The sequence below is a fragment of the Suncus etruscus genome, chromosome 17 (genome assembly GCF_024139225.1).
Source record: "Suncus etruscus isolate mSunEtr1 chromosome 17, mSunEtr1.pri.cur, whole genome shotgun sequence".
In the NCBI taxonomy this organism is placed as follows: Eukaryota; Metazoa; Chordata; class Mammalia; order Eulipotyphla; family Soricidae; genus Suncus; species Suncus etruscus.
In genome coordinates this window covers 22,065,302-22,087,637 of record NC_064864.1, presented here as the reverse complement: position 1 = coordinate 22,087,637, position 22,336 = coordinate 22,065,302, and the positions used below count along the sequence as shown (strand labels likewise).

General features: G+C 44.2%; 1 protein-coding gene across 2 annotated transcripts in view; it reads right to left on the bottom strand.

Moving 5' to 3' along the window:
* Nucleotides 1–22,336, bottom strand: part of PI4KA (phosphatidylinositol 4-kinase alpha) — a 130,809-nt gene that overhangs the window by 86,596 nt on the left and 21,877 nt on the right. For both annotated transcript variants that reach the window (XM_049790638.1, XM_049790639.1), the window contains exons 4-14: nucleotides 19,706–19,794; nucleotides 14,279–14,351; nucleotides 13,008–13,267; nucleotides 12,111–12,177; nucleotides 9,107–9,255; nucleotides 7,513–7,578; nucleotides 3,895–3,991; nucleotides 2,269–2,460; nucleotides 1,670–1,770; nucleotides 1,041–1,170; nucleotides 1–8 (exon numbers count right to left, since the gene is read on the bottom strand). The exon at nucleotides 1–8 is cut by the window's left edge and continues 125 nt beyond it. In XM_049790638.1, coding sequence (XP_049646595.1) covers nucleotides 1–8; nucleotides 1,041–1,170; nucleotides 1,670–1,770; nucleotides 2,269–2,460; nucleotides 3,895–3,991; nucleotides 7,513–7,578; nucleotides 9,107–9,255; nucleotides 12,111–12,177; nucleotides 13,008–13,267; nucleotides 14,279–14,351; nucleotides 19,706–19,794 — 1,232 coding nt within the window. The remainder of the gene's footprint in view (nucleotides 9–1,040; nucleotides 1,171–1,669; nucleotides 1,771–2,268; nucleotides 2,461–3,894; nucleotides 3,992–7,512; nucleotides 7,579–9,106; nucleotides 9,256–12,110; nucleotides 12,178–13,007; nucleotides 13,268–14,278; nucleotides 14,352–19,705; nucleotides 19,795–22,336) is intronic.

Sequence of the window (22,336 nt, the reverse complement as noted above, 5' to 3'; positions counted from 1 at the left end):
GCCAGCAACTGAATGTAAAATTCAAATAGTATCTGGTTAATCCTATCACTAGTCTAGAGCATGCAGGGCTGCCAATGTTAAATCCAGGGACCAATTATGCTGAGCCTACATTCTCTTCTGTAGAATAACCTTCTCAAAATTAGAGCAGAAGATGAAATGGTAGACTTAATGTTTCTGGCCTACATTTGCTTTGCATGGGTGAGTCCCTGGATTCAACCCAAGCAGAACTCAAGCCAGATTACATTAGTGAAAAACAGTACCACTGAGGCGCTGGGGACCGAAAAGGCCCAGCTGGAAGGAGGACTTCTTTTTTGTTGTTCTTTTATTTTGTTTTGTTTTTGGGTCACATCCGGTGGTGCTCAGGGACTACTCCAGGATCTACGCTCAGAAATCCCTCCTGGCAGACACAGGGGATCATATGGGTTGCCAGGATTCAAACCACCATCCGTGGGGCCGGGCGGTGGAGCTGGAGGTAAGGTGCCTGCCTTGCCTGCGCTAGCCTAGGACAGACCTCGGTTCGATCCCCCGGCGTCCCATATGGTCCCCCAAGAAGCCAGGAGCAACTTCTGAGTGCATAGCCAGGAGTAACCCCTGAGCATCACAGGGTGTGGCCCAAAAAAAACAAAAACAAAAACAAAAACAAAAACAAACCACCATCCGTCCTAGATCAGCTTCATGCAAGGCAAATGCCCTGCCACTGTGCTATCTCTCCAGCCCTACAACTTCTTTTTTTTTTTTTTTGGTTTTTGGGTCACACCCACCGGCAGCACGCAGGGGGTTACTCCTTGCTCTGCGCTCAGAAATTGCTCCTGGCAGGCAAGAGTGACCAAATGGGATGCTAGGATTCGACCCACCGTCTGTACTGGATCAGCTACTTGCGAGGCAAACGCCCTACCACTGTGCTATCTCTCTGGCCCTGGAAATCATCAACTTCTGAGTCACTGGGTCACGCTGGATGTATACATGAAGCCATACACATACACAAAGACCATGAAAACATGGTCTTGGCACCTCATGGTGCACGTGGCTGTGGCTGTTACCTGTGTGGAACTGACTGTGGCACTTGTAGAGTTTCACTAGCACAGGGGATGGGACGACCAGAAAATCCCGCAGAGACGGCGTCACAGAGTGCACTACCACCGGGAACCTCTCACACAGGCGGCCCAGGCCCTGCAACACAGTGTTGTGCTGTGTGATCTGGGACAAGAAGCATCATCCCCAACCCTCAAATATCAAGAGTGACTCCCAAGGGCCACTTGGCCATGGGGCAAAACGACATGAAGAAGGATGGTCTTGATTCTCTTTTGAAGGAGGAAATATATTATTCAAGCCCATTTCCTTCAGAAACAAATTTTTTAAAGTTCGGGAGTCTTCAGCATTTATGTCAAGACTCCATGGGAGCAGAGTTGGTTCTGCAGACATCAGGATCAACCTCAGTCAGCCCTTCAACCCCACCCGCTGCCTGAAGCAGTGCAAAAGGGAAAAGGAGTCTCTCTACAAAAGAGCCTGGACCCCCCAGAAACACCAGCACATGACGGCCTGGCTTAGCAGTGAGCTGTGACCACAGCTGTGTCAAGCTCAAGCTCTCATGTCAGGAGGGTGGGCCTGCTGCTGCCGACCAAGCCATAACCTGAATGAAGGACGAGTGAATCAAAGCCTGCGGACTGACCTGCAGGCAGCAGATAAGCAAGGGGAGGTGAGCAATGATGACTTTGCTGGATGTCTTGGACTGCAGCTTCTCAGACAGCTTGATGCAAAGATTTTCTGCCCCTAAATTCAAAACATCAGAGAACAAGTTGATTAGTGATTAGTAAAGGTTGGTAGTAACAAGATGCTTGGTCTCCAATCAATCCAGTTAACTAAAACCCAGACACATTTCTTTGCAGTGTTCATTAGTACCAGGACTACACCAGAAAATGTTCCAGGATAGGAATCCATAACTAAAATCATGTTTCTGTTCCTTTCAAGCAATAGTGTCTGTAACATCCTACATGTCAGGTGGCTGCTCTCTCTTCTCTGTGAGCCCTGACACTGTTGGACCCCTGAGTTCTGTGTGCAACAACCGTTGCAGATCTGCTGTGCTCTTCACTTTGTTGCTTATCCTGGAAAATCACCTTCTCTTCTGATGACTGAACTCTTGCTTCTCCAACATCAAAGCCTAAAGAGTTAGCAGGAAGCGGTGGAGAAACCACCCAAGCCTGAGACCTTGGCCATTATCATCCCCCAAGATTGAATTTCCTCAGCTGCATGACTGGATACTTTGCTCACCCTGCTCGTCCTTCACAGCCCACACCATGAGGTCCACACAGGCAGCGTTTGCCTGGCAGCGCAGCTTGAGGGGGCTCAATTCATTATGGATCCGATCAGCATCATGCAGAATCTTCTGGAGCTCCCCCTGGCTTGTATTGAACTGCTCCAGTACAAAATCATGGATCTCCTTCACAAAGGAGTTGGGGAGGTCTATGGGAGAGAACAGATACGTCTGGTAGAAACCAAACCACACCAAAATTCTGACAGTAATTACGAATATCTGTAGTCCTTCCTTCTCTAACGAAAGCCCAAGAAGAGTATGTGTGTGTGTGTGTGTGTGTGTGTGTGTGTGTGTGTGTGTGTATGTGTTTGTTTGTGTCCACACTTGGCAATACTCAGGCCTTACTTCTGGCTCTGTACTTAGGTGGTGGGTGGAAAATTGGAGACACCCGTGAAGGGAAGGTCACACCAGTGATGTTTGAACTATTTCGTTTACATTTTTATAAAAAAAATTTTTTTGTTTCTGGGCACACCCAGCTACTCCTGTATCTGTGCTCAGAAATCACTCCTGGCAGGTTCCAGGGGATCATATAAGATGCCAGGATTGAATCTAGATCCATCCCAGGTCAGCTGCATGCAAGGCAAACGTCCTACCGCTGTACTATCACTCTGGTCCAAAAATAAATTCTTTAACTGAATCACCGCAAGAAACACAGCTACAAAGTTGTTCATTGTCGAGTTTCAGTCATACAATGTCCAACACCCTTCATTAGTGCACATTTCCTATTACTAATGCCCTCAATTTCCCTCTAGCCCTCTTCCTTGCCCTTTATCCTGCCTGCCTCTGTGATAGATATTTTCCTTCTCTGTCCTCTTTTTTTCTTTTAGAAACTGGTTTGCAGAGACCGAAGCGATAGCACAATGGTAGGGCATTTGCCTTTAATGTGGTTGACCAAAGACAGACCTGGGTTCAATCCCCAGAGTCCAAAATGGTCCTGAAACCCAGGAGCAATTTCTGAGCGCATAGCCAGGAGTAACCACTGAGTATCACCAGGTGTGGCCCTCCTCCCCCCCACACACACAAAAAAATGGTTTGCAATATGGTCTCCCAAGCATACCAGGAGTAATTTCTGAGCACAGAGCCAGGAGTAAACCGAGTGGCACTGTGTATGGCCCAGAAACAACAACAAAAATATGAATGCTTTGTTTTATTTTTTTAAGTTTGTAAAATCCCTAAAGTAGACATGCTAACTGTGCAAGGTCAGGATAATATAACAAGTTTATGGGGCCGGAGAGATAGCATGGAGGTAAGGCGTTTGCCTTTCATACAGAAGGTCAGCGGTTCAAACCCCGGCATCCCATATGGTCCCGAGCCTGCCAGGAGCGATTTCTGAGCATAGAGCCAGGAGTAACCTGTGAGCGCTGCCGGGTGTGACCCAAAAACCAAAACCAACCCCAAAAAATATAGCAAGTTCATATCAATAGATAACCGAGGAAATCAACCCATTAAGGAAAACCTCAATTAGGCAATGAGATGCAGAGTAACATGACAATGGAAGCTTGTGTGTATGTTTAAGCGCCCTGCAGCTGCAGATCAGAACATAGTTCCACATAATCACAAATGAGTACATAAATAGTCCTCACCCTTCATGTGGTACAGAGTGTCTCGAAGCATCTTGAACATGGCCACGTAGAGAGGGTCACTGAATGTGGTGTAGTAGAGGTCAGCACTGGGGTTGGCCTGCAGGGGAGGCAAATAGACATGACTGCAGCACAGAAACTCCTCTGGACCTTTCATACAAAAGTCCAGTTAAGTAATTGTTAAATTTCTGACAACATTATAAATGAGCAACTGTTTATTGTGATTTGTAAAATAAATCCCCACATTGTGAAGTCACCACACACGTGGATTTCCACCTTCAAGCAAATGGGTCTGGAGAAGCAAGGTAGCAGTGAAGAATTAATAAACCAAGCCAGTCAGGAAAAAGTCATAGAGTCAGTCTGCTTCTCGCCTCACGTCTCCGAGTGAGCCAAAGCCAGACTGATCTTTATGAAAACAATACCAATTCTCCAGAAGGGGGGAAGGTCAAGTGGTCCGGGTAGGCTTTTGCATAGCAAAGGGAGAGGTTTAAAGGAAAGAGAAATCACTTTTCCCAACTTTAAATTGTATTACAAAGTTATTAAAACAGTTATTAAAACAAAGTGGTATTTGAATAGAGACAGACCCTCAGATCAGTGGAATAGACTTTAGTATTCAGAGAATGTTCTCCAGACATACAATCAACTAATCTTTGATAAATGGGCAATAAATACAAAATGGAGCAAGGAGTACCTCTTCAACAAGTGGTGGTGGGACAATTGGTCAGCCACATGTAAAAAAGTGAACTCAGACCTCCATCTAAGACCATGCACAAGGTCAAATCCACATGGATTAAAGACCTCAATATCAGACCCGAAACCATAAGGTATATAAGACAACACGTAGGTAAAACACTCCATAACATTGAGACTAAAGGCATCTTTAGAGAGGAAACATCACATTCCAAACAAGTGGAAGTGGAGATAAAAAGATAGGGCTATATTAAGCGGAGAAGCTTCTGTACCTCAAAGGAAATAGTGACTAAGATATAAATGCTACCCACAGAATGGGAGAAACCATTCACCCAATACTCATCAGAAAAAGGGCTTAGGGGGCCAGGCGGTGGCGCTGGAGGTAAGGTGCCTGCCTTGCCTGCGCTAGCCTAGGACGGACCGCGGTTCGATCCCCCGGCGTCCCATATGGTCCCCCAAGAAGCCAGGAGCAACTTCTGAGCGCATAGCCAGGAGTAACCCCTGAGCGTCACAGGGTGTGGCCCAAAAACCAAAAAAAAAAAAAAAAAAAAAAGAAAAAGGGCTAATATTTAAGATATACAAAGTACTGACAGAACTTAACAAGAAAAAAAGCATCTAATCCCATCAAAAAATGGGGAGAAGAAATAAACAGAACTTCCTCCTCAAAGAAATGCAAACAGTCAAAAGGCACATGAAAAAATGCTTCACAGCACTAATCATCAGAGAGATGCAAATCAAAACAACAATGAGGTATCATCTCATGCCACAGAGACTGGCACATATCACGAAGAACAAGAACAATCAGTGCTGGCAGGGATGTGAAGAGAAAGGAACTCTCATTCACTGGTAGTGGGAATGCCATCTAGTCTAGCCTTTATGGAAATCAATATGGAGATTCCTCAAAAATATGTAAATTGAGCTCCTATATGATCCAACTATACCACTCCTAGGGATATACCCGAGGAACACAAAAACACAATGCAAAAATGACTTCCTCACACCTCTATTCATTGCAGTGCTATTTACAATAGTCAAAATCTGGAAACAAAGTCCGGAGAGATAGCACAGCGGCGTTTGCTTTGCAAGCAGCCGATCCAGGACCAAAGGTGGTTGGTTCGAATCCCAGTGTCCCATATGGTCCCCCGTGCATGCCAGGAGCTATTTCTGAGCAGACAGCCAGGAGTAACCCCTGAGCACCGCCGGGTGTGCCCCCCCCCAAAAAAATCTGGAAACAACCAAGATGCCCTTCAACAGAAGAATGGCTAAAGAAACTGCAATACATATACACAATAGAATATTATGCAGCTGTCAGGAGAGATGAAGTCATGAAATTTTCCTATACATGGATGGATATGGAAACTATTATGCTGAGTGAAATAAGTCAGAGGGAGAGAGACACATACACACAGAACAGTCTCACTCATCTATGGATTTTAAGAAAAATAAAAGACATTATTGTAATAATGCCCAGAGACAAGAGAGATGAGGGCTGAAGGACTGGCTCACGATATGAAATTCACCACAGAATGGTGAATGCAGTTAGAGAAATAACTACATTAACAACTATCACGACAATGTTAATGAATGAGAGAAGTAGAATGCCTGTTTCGAATATAGGCAGGGGGTGGGGGAGAAGGAAGATGAGGGGTATTGTTGGCGGGAATGTTGTGAAGGGGGTGTTCTTTTTATGACTGAAAACCAACTACAATCATGTTTGTAATCATGGTGCTTAAATAAAGGTATTATTTTTAAAAATTAAATTTAGGGCCCAGAGAGATAGCACAGTGGCGTTTGCCTTGCAAGCAGCCAATCCAGGACCAAAGGTGGTTGGTTCGAATCCCGGTGTCCCATATGGTCCCCCGTGCCTGCCAGGAGCTATTTCTGAGCAGACAGCCAGGAGTAACCCCTGCTGAGCATCGCCGGGTGTGGCCCAGAAACCAAAAAAAAAAAAAAAAAAAAATTTAATTTAAAAAATAAAGGAAAGAGGAAGATGGTGAAACACGCCTTGTTTGGGTTAATAGCAGGATGTCATGTTACAGTGATTCACTACTGAGAATACTTTTTTTACTATTTTTTAACTTTATTGATTGATTGATCGATTGATTGGTTTTGAGGCCACACCCAGAGATGTGCAGGGGTTACTCCTCGTTCTGTACTCAGAAATCAGTCCTGGCAGGCTGGGGGACCATATGGAATACGGGGAATCAAACCAGGTCCCTCCTGGGTTGGCCGCATGCAAAGCAAACGCCCTATCGCTGTGCTATCTCTGTGGCCCACCATTGAGAATACTTCTAATTTATCCTCTTAAACATAATGCAGAATGTCTCTACAGCCATCTGCACTCTTGAGAAGTATTCTCCTCACTGACGCTCACTGTCTGAACAAAGAAGATATGAAAAAAGGAGAAACAGCCCAAAGTGCCTCTAGTTGTAGCCCCCAAAAAATTATTCTTTAGAAATCTAATCTAAATTAGATCAGATTTATAATGTAAATTAGTCTTCTTGAATCCAATCTTTTATCTGCAAAATGGAGATAAGAAGTGCATCAGTAAAATGTGATGCACTTCAGGCCGGAGAGATAGCATGGAGGTAAGGTGTTTGCCTGACATGCAGAACGGTGGTTCGAATCCCAGCATCCCATATGGTCCCACGAGCCTGCCAGGAGCAATTTCTGAGCATAGAGCCAGGAGTAACCCCTGAGCGCTGCTGGGTGTGACCCAAAAAGCAAAAAAAAAAAAAAAAAAAAGAAGTGATGCACTTCAAGAACCCAACAAGCAAGTTCACAGGTGATAGGGAACTGTCCTTACTGGCAATGGAATAAAAATCAAAATTCATTACCAGCCATCACCCCCCAAAGTAATTCCCCCTGCTTTCCCTTGATAGGTGTTCAAACAGACTGCTCTTACCATACCATACTCCAGAAGAGACATACCTCTGTTACACTGGTGACCAAAGCATCCAAGGATTTGAGGACAGGTTCCTCAACGATCTTCTTCACCTATGAGAAAAAAAATGGGTCATGAACACATAATAAACAGTGAGACAGATATATTAGCTCCTTCTTTTGTTTGTTTTTGGGCCACACCTGGAGGTACTCACGGCTTACTCCTGGCTCTGTACTCAGGGATCATTCCTGGCAGTTAAGGGAACCATATGGGATGTTGGGAGTCAAACCCTGCTCAGCCACGTAAAAAGCAAGTGCCCTACCTGCTGTACTACCCAACTAACCAATCAGCTCCTTCTATTAAAGAACAAACCATGTTAGATAAATCACACAACTTGTTCAGGTGATAAATACGATGGTCAACACATACATTATGGCTATGCATAATCTATGCCCACAAAATAGTCTTCAAACTGAGACTTCTGCATGCAAGTATGAGCTCTAGTCCTTTAAGCTATTCCCCTGGCTTCAAGTTAGCATGTATTTTTTTGTGTGGTTTTGGTTTGGGAGCTATACACAGCAGTGAACAGGGTACTTGTGGTGCCAGGAACAGAAACTAGGCCTCCTACATGCAAAGCATGCACTCTGGTCCATTGAGGTCTCTCCCAAACCCAGATACTTATGTTTTAATGTATCTGCAACCTAAACTTGAATCAATCTGAGTGACTTCTGTTCATACTACAGAAAGGAGGATAGCTACTCTCCCCAGAACATACTTACAATGTCAGAAGTTTACTTTCACCCTTGCATTCTTTTCAAAATAGAAAGTCTAATATTTATTCATCATTTTTAGTTTTTAGACATATCTAGTGGTGCTCATCAGTTCATTGACTTCCTTATCTCTAAAATGGGGATATATGGCTGTCTCCCTTGCTTTGTTGCTGCAAAGATTAACATTCACAATTTCTATTATTAAGAAAGCACTTCACGGGGCCGGGCGGTGGCGCTGGAGGTAAGGTGCCTGCCTTGCCTGCGCTAGCCTAGGATGGACCGCGGTTCGATCCCCCGGCGTCCCATATGGTCCCCCAAGAAGCCAGGAGCAACTTCTGAGCACATAGCCAGGAGTAACCCCTGAGCGTCACAGGGTGTGGCCCAAAAACCAAAAAAAAAAAAAAAAAAAAAAAAAAGAAAGCACTTCACTTCAGGTCATTCTGGGGGGGATTCTTCAGACTTATCTACTGAATAAAGCTGATATCTCCTGAAGAAAAAAAAAGAAAGAAAGCACTTCACAATAACTCCATGAATGCCATAAAGTAACTTTATGAATGTCACTTCTTCATTTGATTATCAAACTTTAGTTTTAAAAAAATGGGACTGGAGCGATAGCACAGTGGTAGGGTGTTTGCCTTGCACAGGGCTGACCCAGGATAACCTGGGTTCGATCCCCGGCATCCCATATGGTCCCCGAAACCAGGAGCCATTTCTGAACTACTCCTCTAACCAGGAGTAACCAATTAGCACCACCGGGTGTGGCCCCAAAACAAAACAAACAAAAAAATAGTTTTTAAAAAATACAGGCTGTCACCGCTAGTTGTATTGTTTGATATACTTATAATCTGTTTATCCATATTGTTCTACTTACCAGGTTTAAGAGTTCCCGCAGCATTTCTAGTGGAATACTGAATTCTTTATAGGTGATGCCATTGAAAAGAGGAGAGACAGAGAAGCTGGAACTGATGGTGGAAAAGTAGTAATCAGGATCGAGGGCACTTCCATCAGGCAAATAAGAAACTTCCAGAGAAAGAAACAGAGAAGTCATTTATAAAAATACATAACCAAAATATGGTCTGAAGCTGATTCTCTCAAAATCTAACCAAGACATAGATTTAGCTCTCAAGCACTACCAGGTGTGGTCCCAAACAAAAACAAACAAAACAAATAAAACCATGTAAATCTGATTGAGGGAATAGCCTTGTGATAGAGAATCTTCCTTGTAGGAATAATTCCCTTTGCTATTGGTGCTGAATGATCACACAGAAGGCTGTAGTGTTTAGGGACCAGAGTGCTAGCACAGCAGGGTAGGGTGTTTGCCATGCATATGGCTGACACATGTTCGATCCCTGGCATCCCATATGGTCCCCCAAGCCTGCTGGGAGCTTTTTTTTTGAAGGGGTCAGGTTTGGGCTGCACCCTGCGGTGCTCAGGGGTTACTCCTGGCTCTGCATTTAGAAATCATTCCTGTCAGGCTCAGGGGGACAATATGGGATGCCGGGGATTGAACCCAGGTCAGTCTGGATCAGCCTCGTGCAAGGCAAACAAACGCCTTACCACTGTGCTATCATTCTGGCCTTTCGAGCCCTCTCTTTAAAAAAAAAAAATAAAAGTTGAGGGGCCGGAGAGATAGCATGGAAGTAAGGCATTTGCCTTGCATGTAGAACAGTGATTCGAACCCGCATCCCATATGGTCCCCCGAGTCTGCCAGGAATGTTTCTGAGCGTAGAGCCAGGAAGAACCCCTGAGCGCTGCCAGGTGTGACCCCATAACCCAAAAAAAAAATTAGTTGAGATGCTTGGTAATCCAATGTTAGTAATCCAATGTTACTTCTGGCTGTATCAGAACAAACAATATGGTGCTGGGTATTAAACTCAAGAGCCTCACACACATGCAAGGCATTTGCTCTACAACTTGAACCACTACCCTAGCCCCAATTTAGCTTTATATGTTGGAGGAATGGAGAGCCATACCTAGTGTCAGGGGTCATTTCTGACTCTATGCTTAGGAGTAACCCTGGTGGTGCTCTGAGATATATTGCCAGGAATTCAAACCAAGGTTTACAGGATGCAAGGCAAGTGCTCTAACCCCTGTACTGTTTCTCAGGCTGTTCAAAACATTTTTTAAATTATTTTTATTTTTTTGTGTTTTGGGGACACACCCATCAGTGCTCAGGGGTTACTCCTGATAGAGCTCATAGAATAATACGGAATGTCAAGGATTGAACCCAGGTGAGACACATGGAAGGCAAGGCAAGCACCTTACTCCCCTGTACTATCTCTCTGAGGTCCCACATATTTCTTTTTTGGGGGGGCCACACCCACAGGGCTCAGGGGTTATTTCTGGCTCTGCACTAATAAATCAATCCTGGCAGGCTCAGGGGACCATATAGGATACTGAGGATTGAACCTGGGTCAACCGCAACCAAGGCAAATGGCCTACCTACTGTGCTATTGCTCTGGCCCTACATATTTCTATTTTAAAATTAGAATTAGGGGCTGGAGAGATAGCACAGCAGTAGGGCGCCGCTAGGTGTGACCCAAAAACAAACAAAAACAAAAAACAAAAAAATTAGAATTAAAAGACTGGATTGAAAATTCTTAGGGTGTGTCATCTCTTCATATCTACTCAAGTTCTAAAACCTTCAATCCAGACCCTTTAATAACATGAGGGAAGGAAAATTATACCTCCTGAAAGAATGAATGGGACATGTTGGGGCCAAAGCAATAGTCTACAGCAGGTAGGGCATTTGCCTTGCACCTGGCCGGTTAGAGTTTGATCTCTGACATCCCATATGGTTCCCTAATCCTGCCAGGAGTAATTTCTGAGCGTAGAGCCAGGAATAACTGCTGGGCTCTGCTGGGTGTGCCTCCCTGCCCCCAAAGGGAGATGTGACAGTTTAAGGTCCACATGAATATTTTACTACTACACCTAGAAAATGCACACTCTTATACTCAATAGGCTAGAGCACATTTCACATGCTGGAAGACCAGGTCCAATACCCAGTACTGTACAGTCCCCTACACAACATAAGAAGCGACTCCCAAGCACCAAAATGGAAGCACTTAGCCAACTATCTAAGAGTAACCCCTGAGCGTCACTGGATGTGGCCCCAAAATAAAACAAAACAAACAAAAAATTTGAAACACTGTCAGGCAGATCCAAAAGAATATTTCAAAGAATAAAAATTTAAGGGCCAGGGGCTGGAGAGAGAGCATGGAGATAAGGCGTTTGCCAAGCATGGAAGTAAGGCGTTTGCCTTGCATGCAGAAGGATGGTGGTTCGAATCCTGGTATACCATATGGTCCCCTGAGCCTGGCAGAAGCGATTTCTGAGCGTAGAGCCAGGAATGACCTCTGAGCGCTGCAGGGTGTGACCCCCCCCCCAAAAAAAAGTAGGGGCTAAAGAGATAGCACAGCGGTAGGGTGTTTGCCTTGCACGAAGACGACCTGGGACTGATGGTGGTTCAAATCCCAGTATCCCATATAGTCCCCCAAGCTTGCCAGGAGCGACTTCTGGGCACAGAGCCAGGAGTAACCCCTGAGCACTGTCAGGTGTGACCCAAAAAATCAATGTATCTGCCACTAAAATTTAGTACATTTGGGTTGGAAAGACACTACAGGAGGTAAGCACTTGTCTTGTACCATATATGGTCCTTTGAGATCTCCCAGGGGTGATCCTTGTGCAGAGAAAAGAGTAAGCCCTAAGCTCTGCCAGATGTGGCTCAACCTCCCCTCCCCCAAAAAAGCTTGACTTAAAGGATAAAACACCAGGTGTAGGAGAGCGGAGAGCAAAGCCTGAGTAGAAGTAGTAGAACCCCATTGTAAGAAGTCACCAGCACTGCTGTTCAAGTCTAGGTCCATGTCCTTGCCCACCTTCAAAGTAGTGAAAGGCAGATCCTCCAGGGGAACTGGGAGGGGGCATCCCACGTTCAGGGCTGACCTGGAACACAATCACACTGTCAGATCAGAGAAGGCCACATTCCATCAGATTCAAATTCATATTCTCCACATGTACTCTCTGTCCTAGTTTTAGACTCAACTCTTCTCCAAAGCCCACCTGAGCTTCAATATTCTCCACTATAACCATACTACTAAATTCTTGTCTAGTCATGTTTAATACCTTATTTTTGAGTAGAATTATATCTTTTCCCATAATTCAATCATACACTTTTTGGGGTTACACCAGTGGTGTTCAGGGCTTACTCCTGCTTTTGTGCTCAGGAATCATTTCTAGGAAATCAGATGGGGTTCAAGTCCATGTTGACTACATGCAAGGCAAGTGTCCTACCCACTTGACTATTGTTCCAGCCCCTCTATCATATATATATGGTATGTGTATGTATACACACACACACACACACACACACACACACACATTTTGGTTTTGGGGCCACACCCAGTGACCTCAGGGATTATTCCTGGCTATGCACTCAAAAATCGCTCCTGACTTGGGGGACCATATGGGAAGCCAGGGGATCAAACTGTGGTCCGTCCTAGGCTAGCATGTGCAAGGCAGACATCTTTACACCCTGTGGCACCGCTCTGACCCTCTATCCTATATTTTTAATGAGCACCAACTATTTCCTAATATATATTGGCATAACCAGCTGCTATGAAACAAATACTCCAGGAGATGAAATTTCTTGTAAATCTAAAAAAGCAAAACTTAAGGTTTAATATCATAAAAATTCCCATGATAACCTTTCCTGTTTCATAAGTTTCCTCAAACAACATAAGTATGGGCATTCTTCCTATGAGCTCTGGACATACCTGGGCAATGCTGGATACACTGCTGGTCTTTCTCTTCAAGGGGCCATCCTGACACACACTCAGCAAGGTGCTTGGGAGGATAGAGCGGAAGTCATTAAAAGAGCGCCTTCGAACACCTTCTAGCTCCTCTGGGACCCGGAGTGAATGAGGAGGGATTTTGGGAAACAATTTTGAGAGAAGAGACTCTTCGGTGTTGCTGTAACGCCCAAATGCTCGTGAGATTCCTATCAGGCAGGGGATGGAGTATTTGCAAAGGTATTCTAGAAGACAAAGGAAGAAAGTTAGCAGAGCATAAAGTTACCTGTGAGACAGACCATAACAACATGAGACACTGATGAGACATCTCACAACCCACCCACCAATAGCTGAAGAGTCAGAATAAGCAGCATCAACCTGTCCAATTTCAAGTGGACAATTTTTCAATAACAACTTTTTTTTCTCTTTTGTAGCCCCAAGGACCCAGGAAGAGAATAATAATAAGAGGAGTTGGAGGAAGAAGGGGAAGAAGAGGAAGAAGAAAAAGGGGAGGGCCAGAGCAGAAATGAAAGTTGTAGGGCATTTGCCTTGCATGCACTGACCTAGGACAGACCAAAGTTCTATCCCCCAGCATCCCATATGATCCCCCAAGTCAAGAGTGATTTAATAGTGCATAGCCAGGAGTAACTCCTAAGTGTCATCAGGTGTAGCCCAAAAACCAGAAAAAAAAAAAGAAAGAAAGAAAAGAAAAAAGGGGAAGAGGAGGAGGTGGAGAAAGAGGAAGAAGAGACGGAGGAGGAAGAGGAGAAAGAGGAAGAAGAAAGGAGAAAAGAAAAAAGAAAAGAGGAGTAATAACTCAACTTTAAGTCACAAATACTTGCTTCTCTTTAGTCTTGATTCAGTCATGTCACATTTAAATCAATAATACAGTGCTATCTTTTTAAGTATTTTTATTATAATTCACTATTTACTATAACTAATTATAATTTTCCTGTAATCATAATGGTAGCCTTAAACTGAAGGGGGAAATTGCATACATATCAGACATATAAGAGGTTTGGAGAAAGAAAAAAGGAGGGTTGGAGAGATAGGTGAAGAAATTAAACCAATCTGTTCAGAGCCACCAAGCTGAATCAGGTGGGTGAGTGCACTTAACCCCCATGTGGCCTCCTAGGTAACATTCAGCAAAAGCATCCTAATATAGGTTTTCATCCATTAGGAACATAGAGAAGCAAGGATCAGGGAAAAGCCAGCAGAATAATCACAAAACCACTTCAGTGGATCTACAATCATACCTTTGTCTTGAATTTCCACGGCCTGACACATTCCCAAAAGAATATTCATAACCTGCAAAAGTGCTTCTAAAATCTGCAATTGGCAAGAAAACGAAACAAGATTACAAGCAAAATCCTATAACTACAAAAATTAACTCAGAATCACAGGGAGCTCTGAATATCTTGTCCAAATTCACATCTGACACATAATTCTTCACGAGAAAGCTCTGCTGAGAGGCCACTGAGCTGACCTTGAAGGGAGAGGAGAGCAAGCCTCCCCTAGTAGACTGGTCCAGCATCCCTGATGCTCGGGCCCCTGCTATTATACTGAAGCCCTTGGGCTATTCATCCCCACATGTTGGAAACTCAGTAGGTTCTCCAATTTTATTTTGTTTGTTTATTTCTTGGTCTGAGGTGCTCAGGGCTTATTTCTAGTTCTGCACTCAGGAATCATCTACCAGGGCTCAAAGGAACAAACCAGAATTGGCTACATGCAAGGCAAACATCTTACCCACTGTACTAGCTCTCTGGTCCCTCTTCTATATTTTTTCATGGTTTAATGCCACTAATTTCTTTCAATCACTCTTTTAGGGGGAGAGGGCACACCCAACAGTGCTCAGGGGTTACTCCTACCAGGAGCTCAGAAATAATTCCTGGCAGGCTAAGGGGACCATATGGGATGCCGGGAATTGAACCCAGCTCTGTCCTGGGTTGGCCTTGAGCAAGGCAAACGCCCTACTGCTGTGCTATCTCTCCGGCCCCTCTTTCAACCAATCTTAACAATTACAAATACTTTCGGACACTAATTGCATGCCTCTGGCTTTACTGTCCAGTGTAGTCTAATGCCTTAAAACTATGATGCTCAAGACAAAATACATTAATATTTTAGGAATGTTGGATCTCATTGAAGTAGCCACCAACTCCAGATTCTATGTTAATGCTGTAGCTTTTCATTATTTTTTTTGTTTGTTTTTGTTTTTGGGTCACATCGGCAGTGTTCAGAGGTTGCTTCGGGCTATACACTCAAAAATGCTCCTGGCAGGCTTGGGGGACCATATGGGATGCCAGGATTCAAACCACTGTCCTTCTGCATGCAAGGCAAATGCCTTACCTCCATGCTATCTCTCCAGCCCAGCTTTTCATTATTAACACCACCTTGATAGTACAAAGAACTTACAAATATGTAAAACTTTGGAATTGGAGAGATAGTATAGTAGTCAGATATTTGCCTTGCAGGTGGCTGACTCAGGTTTCATCCCAGCAACCTATATGGTCCACTGAGCCTTTCAGGAGTGATCCATGACTACAGAATCAGGAGTAAGTCCTGAGCATGTTAGGTGTACCCCACCCAAATAAATATTTAAATTTTTTAAACATATTGCTCTATTCTCTGCCACCTCTATATAACAGTAATTCTTATTTTTTTCTTTTTGGTTTTTGGGTCATACCCGGCAGCGCTCAAGGTTTACTCCTGGCTCAATGCTCAGAAATTGCTCCTGGCAGGCTCGGGGGACCATATGGGATGCCAGGATTTGAACTACCGTCCTTCTGCATGCAAGGCAAATGCCTTGCCTCCATGCTATTTCTTCAGCCCCATAACAGTTATTCTTGACTTTTGTTATTTCCTATAAACACCCATTATATTAGCTTTATTTCATTGATTTAAAAATTGTTAAAATGGGGCCGGAGAGATAGCATGGAGGTAAGGCGTTTGCCTTTCATGCAGAAAGTCATTAGTTCGAATCCCGGTGTCCCATATGGTCCCCCGTGCCTGCCAGGAGCGATTTCTGAGCATGGAGCCAGGAATATCCCCTGAGCACTGCCAGGTGTGACCCAAAAACCACAAAAAAAAATTGTTAAAATCAGGGCCGGAGAGATAGTATGGAGGTAAGACATTTGCCTTTCATGCAGAAGGTCATTGGTTCAAATCCCGGCATCCCATATGGTCCTCTGTGCCTGCCAGGAGCGATTTCTGAGCATGGAGCCAGGAGTAACCCGAGCACTGCCGGGTGTGACCCAAAAACCAAAAACCAAAAAAAAAAAAAAAAAGTTAAAATCGGGGCCAAAGTGATAGCACAGTGGGCAGAATGTTTGTCTTGCATATGTTTAGCCGGGTCCAATCCCTGGCATCCCATATGGTCACCTGAGCCTGTCAGGAGCTATTTCTGAGCACAGAACCAGGAGTAACCCTTGAGTGCTGCCGAGTGCGGCCCAAAATAAAAAATAAAAAAATAAAATGTTTTTGTGAGACAGAGGCCAGAGCAATAAAACAGTAGGTAGGGTGTTTGCTTTGCATACAGCAGACCCAGATTGGACCCTCTAGCATCCCATATGGTCCCACGAGCCTGCCAAGATCAATTTCTGAGTGCAAAGTCAGGAGTAACCCCTGTGCCCTGCTGGGTGTGGCCCAAAAACAAACAAAAAATGTCACTGTCAGGGGAGCCATACCTGGTAATGCTTGGGGCCACCAGAGTCCTCCCCTGTGTTTCTGGGTGGAGTATGGCATGCAGTCCTAACAATCAAACCCAGGGTCATGTACATGGAAGGCAAGTACTCTACTACTTATGCCATACACTCAGTCCCTAGTTCATCCTCTTGAGTCTAGCTTTGTGTCACCTACGATGAGATAGAATTACTTTCTGGATCTTCAAGCCTTGGTTTGCAGAGGAAGGTCTCTGCAAGTTCCTGCTGGACTGACACTTCACTGGTCAGCGTTCAGGGAGGTCCTTTGGGAAGTTCCAAAAACTCCTCAGAATAGTTTTATACTCATCCATTATTCCAAGGTGTCAGAAAAAGATCTGCTCAATGCCTTAATGAAAATCAACTACATAGGGCCCGGAGAGATAGCACAGCGGTGTTTGCCTTGCAAACAGCCGATCCAGGACCAAAGGTGGTTGGTTCAAATCCCGGTGTCCCATATGGTCCCCCGTGCCTGCCAGGAGCTATTTCTGAGCAGACAGCCAGGAGTAACCCCTGAGCACTGCCGGGTGTGACCCAAAAAAACAAAAAAAACAAAAAAAAAAAAAAAAAAGAAAAGAAAAGAAAATCAACTACATAAGGGCCCAGAGAGATAGCTCAGTGGCGTTTGCCTTGCAAGCAGCTGATCCAGGACCAAAGGTGGTTGGTTCGAATCCCAGTGTCCCATATGGTCCCCCGTGCCTGCCAGGAGCTATTTCTGAGCAGACAGCCAGGAGTAACCCCTGAGCACCGCCGGGTGTGGCCCAAAAACCAAAAAAAATAATAATAATAAAATCAACTACATTATACTTAAGTCATTTCACTAGACCACCAGTATGAGAAAATCCAGGCAAAGATTGATGTTGTTTGCTAACTTGCTCATAATAAAATTCAGTATCTTATATCTTGCTAATATCAAAGGATGCTTAAGAATCTACAAAGATTTGAAAAGCAGTATTTTTGCTACTTTGTACATTGTTAAGTCATCATCATTGTTGAGCTCTGTATCTTGACAAGTGTTTATTTATAGAAAAGCCCTTAATTTAAAGCCTGCTGTTTTAACTGTTTGGAGGGCCACATCTAGCAGTAATAAGGGCTACTGCTTACACACTGCTTAGGCATCACCATGTTCAGTGCTCAGAGCCCCATGTAGTGCTGAGGAATGGACCCAGGCCCCCCACATACAAAGCAATCACACTAATCCTTAGAGCTATTTCCCAGGCCCTGTATTTTAATTGGGGGACTGGGGGAGCATACTTGTTGGTACTGATGGGATCATGTGGACTCCAGCCTTTCCATCTCTATAAGGAGCTTGCTAATTTTTTATTTTATTTTATTTTTTTGGCTTGGGGGTCACATCCAGCAATGCTCAGGTATTATTCCTGGAGATTTGGAGGACCACAAGGGATGCAAGGAATCAAACCCGGGTTCGTCACAGGTCAGCCACGTGCAAGGCAAATGCCCTACCACTGTGCTATCGTTCCAACCCCAAGCTTGCTAAATTTGGGGGAAGGGTGTTTTGGGGGTCACACCTGGTGGTGCTCAGGGGTTACTCCTGGCTCTGCACTCAGAAATTGTCCCCAGCAGGCTTGAGGGACCATATGGGATGCCGGGAATCGAACCCAGGTTCATCCTGGGTTGGCTGCATGCAAGGCAAATGCCCTAACGCTGTGCTACCACTCCAGCCCTAAGCTTGATAAATTTTATAAAATATAATAATAATATTTTATACAATAATATGTAAGGCCAGTTCAAAGGGCAGGAGCACATGCTTTAAATTCTGGTGTTTTGGTTTTTTTTTTTTTTTTTGGTTTTTGCGCCACACCCTGTGGCGCAGGGGTTATTACTGGCTGTGTGCTCAGAAATTGTTCCTCACTTGGGGAACCATATGGGACATCGGGGATCTAACCCAGGTCAGTCCTGGGTAAGCCATGTACGAGGCAAATGCCCTACCACTGTGCTACCACTCTGGCCCTAGACACTTTTTATCAAGACCTCAGGATGGCAACACATAAATCATTTTCAAAATAATAAATCAATGGGCCCAGATAGTATAGCAAGTAGGATTCTTGCGTTGCATGTGGCTGGCCTAATTTTGATCTCCAGCATCCCATATGATTCACAGAGTTCCACCAGGAATGATTCCTGAGTATAAAGACAAGAGTTACCCCTCAGAATCATTGGGTAGGGCCGACTCAAGATCAGTCCTGGAATTCCATATAGTCCCCTGAGCAGTACCTGGAGTGATACCTGAGCACAGAGCCAGGAGTAACCCTGAGCATCATTAGGCATTATATTCACTGTTTCAAAAAACAAGTATGAACTACATTTAAGCAAAATTTGCCAACTAATAAATGGAAAACATTATCTGGGCATTTGGAGCCAGGGAGGTAGCTCAAATGGCTAATGTATATGCAACACCATATGTTGGAAGCCTAGTCTGGGAGTGATCTCCAAGTATAGTGCCAGGAGAAGACACACACACACACACACACACACACACACACACACACACACACACACACACACACACACACACGAGCTTCTACTACCCAATGAACAGCTTAAATCCCCAATGTTGAATCAGAAAAAGTAACTGCTTCAGCCTTTTGCTGATTGCCTCCCAAGAGTATCAAAAACTGGTTGAGTTAGGTCTCAAGAGGATGGTTACCTGAAAAGCACAGTAAGCAATGCTAATCATTTATTAGGCCTGCTGGAAATTAAAGTAAATAAAGCAATAACCAGTCCAATCACTTCTATTTTTCTTTTCTTTTTTTCTTTTTATTTTTTGGCAGTGGGAGGGATCAAACTTCACAGACAAGATATGTACTCTTATCACTGGGCCACGTGCTCGGTCCTCATTTCATCACTTTGGGACTCTGAGAGATACGAACCAGTTCACTACACATTTGGGGTCAAAGATATAGCTCAATGGCAGAGATCTGGCCTCATCCCTGGCACCACAAACACAAAAATTCATGAATCACTTACCTCATCCCTAAGAGAAGGGTCCCTGTAAGCCACATCAGACAGCAAAGTTACCAAGCAGAAACTAAAACTTTCTGCAACTGGGAGGGCACCTAGAAGACATATAAACACAAACTGGATAATCACAAATGAGGCACTTGACCACACCATAGGCCACCCAATACAAAATGTTCTCTCTTTTATGTGGCTTGACAGGATCCTATTTAAAATACTAGCTGTCCTTGGGGCTGGAGTGATAGCATAGAGGTAAGGCTTTGCCCTGCACAAGACCAACCTGGGACGAACTCAGGTTCGATTCCAGCATCCCATATTTCCAAAGAGTTACTCTAAGAGGTACTTCTTAGTTTTTCAGCCCTGACATAACTGAACCGCAGATATGTCCTCAGCAGAATAATGAACTGGGGGCATATCTCAAAGCTGAATTAAAAACTTTGCATGCAGATATTTTGTTTGTTTGTTTGGTCCACACCCAGTGATGCTCAGGGGTTACTCCTGGCTCTGTACTCAAAAATTGGTCCTGTCAGGCTCGGTGGACCATACAGGATGCTGGGGATTGAACCCGGGTCCGTCCCGGGTCAGCTGCATACAAGGCAAAGGCCCTACTGCTGTGCTAACACACGGGCCCCTTGCAAACAGATCTTATTAAAAAAAAAAGGGGGGGTGCTGGCGTGGTGGCGCTAGAGGTAAGCCTTGCCAGCACTAGCCTAGGACAGACCACAGTTTGATCCCCCAGCGTCCCATGTGGTCCCCCAAGCCAGGAGCGATTTATGAGCGTATAGTCAGGAGTAACCCCTGAGTGTCACTGGGTGTGGCCCAAAAACCAGAAAAAATAAATAAAAAATAAAGAAACAAAGTGAGGAAATTTAAAATGGCCAATTATAACTAAGAGTCAGTCTGCTAAACTGAATTTGTCAAGGCAGTGAGATTGGGGTAATAAAAGAATCTGGAAATTTTGATGAAAGGACACTCACTCTGGTGTTGAGTGTGCGTCTATATTCACTGTATGCTTGAAACACTATTAATGATGATGTTTAAACTTAAAAAAGCCTACATACCATATTTTCTGGCATATGATACGACTTTTTTTTTTTTTTTTTTTGGTTTTTGGGCCACACCCTGTGACGCTCAGGGGTTACTCCTGGCTATGCTGGCTATGCGCTCAGAAGTTGCTCCTGGCTTCTTGGGGGACCATATGGGACGCCGGGGGATCGAACCGCGGTCCATCCTAGGCTAGCGCAGGCAAGGCAGGCACCTTACCTCCAGCGCCACCGCCCGGCCCCATGATACGACTTTTGAAACGAAAAAAAGTCAACCGAAAATTGGGAGTGTATCCAAAAAAACGTTTCAATATGCCGCTAAATGAAAGTCATCTGGATACTGTCACAAAACAAATTTTCCAACTCGATCCTGCACCAATCACTGCAAGGCTGCTCCGACCGCCTCTCTAACTCAGCCAATCCAAGCAGGCTTTTGATGCATGCAAATTAGACAATGTTCTATACCCGAATCTACACTGTTAAAAGCCTGCTCAGATTGGCCAGAGTCAGAGAAGAAGTCTAAAATTAGGGGGTCATCTTATATGCCCGGTCATCTCATATGCCGGAAAATACGGTACACACATGAGGGTAATAGTATATAAATATCTACTGTCTATTTCTCAAATTATATGGACAAAGATGGTTGACATTCCTGTAGTGTTTTTATATATTTGATATGCAGTTTTTTAAGTTCTAAGATACCGGTATGATTTGTTGTACATCTGTTTTAAACATAAAATACCAGAAAGTATGAAAATCCAAAGACAATCGATAGATGTCCATGAGAATAGTAAAACCCATCTTTAGAAGTCAGAGCCCATCTAACACAGTAGAACAGTGCTGTCAACAAAATGAACAAGGACCTGATCTGCAAGATCACACCCCTGCTTTATCTCCAGTGGCCTCATGTCTCAAAGATGATTACAAAGCAAGTTAATGGATCTTGAAACATAAAATGCCAAGATGACTTTGAGTGTGGGGAATCAGTTTATCAATATTATATGTGTTGCATCACATTTGGCACATAATGGACCAGCAAAACTATTTTGGAAGTCCAGAAAGAATGAATGAGAGGAGGACAAGAGGACGGTGAAGGAAAGGAGGGAGAAAATCATAACATTCCCTCTAAAAGATCAAAATAAAATACAAGGTTGGGGCCGGAGAGATAGCATGGAGGTAAGGCATTTGCCTCTCATGCAGAAGGTCATCGGTTTGAATCCCGGCGTCCCATATGGTCCCCCGTGCTTGCTAAGAGCAACTTCTGAGCATGGAGCCAGGAGTAACTCCTGAGCAACTGCCGGGTGAGACCCAAAAACCAAAAAAAAATAAAATAAAATAAAATACAAGGTCAAAAGAAATATAAATGAATTTACTACATTTCTAAAGGGACAAAGTTTAACTATAACTTAGTAGCAGCAAGTTACATGTAAATATATTTCTACTCAAGCCTAAACATCCATCTCCTCCTTCCTTTTTGAGTGGAAAACTGACTTCACACTTGAGGAGTGATCTATTAATTCTACCCTAGGGCTAATAGAGTAACTGTTTTGAAAATGGGCTGGTGAGGGGCCAGAGCAGTGGCACAAGCAGTAGGACA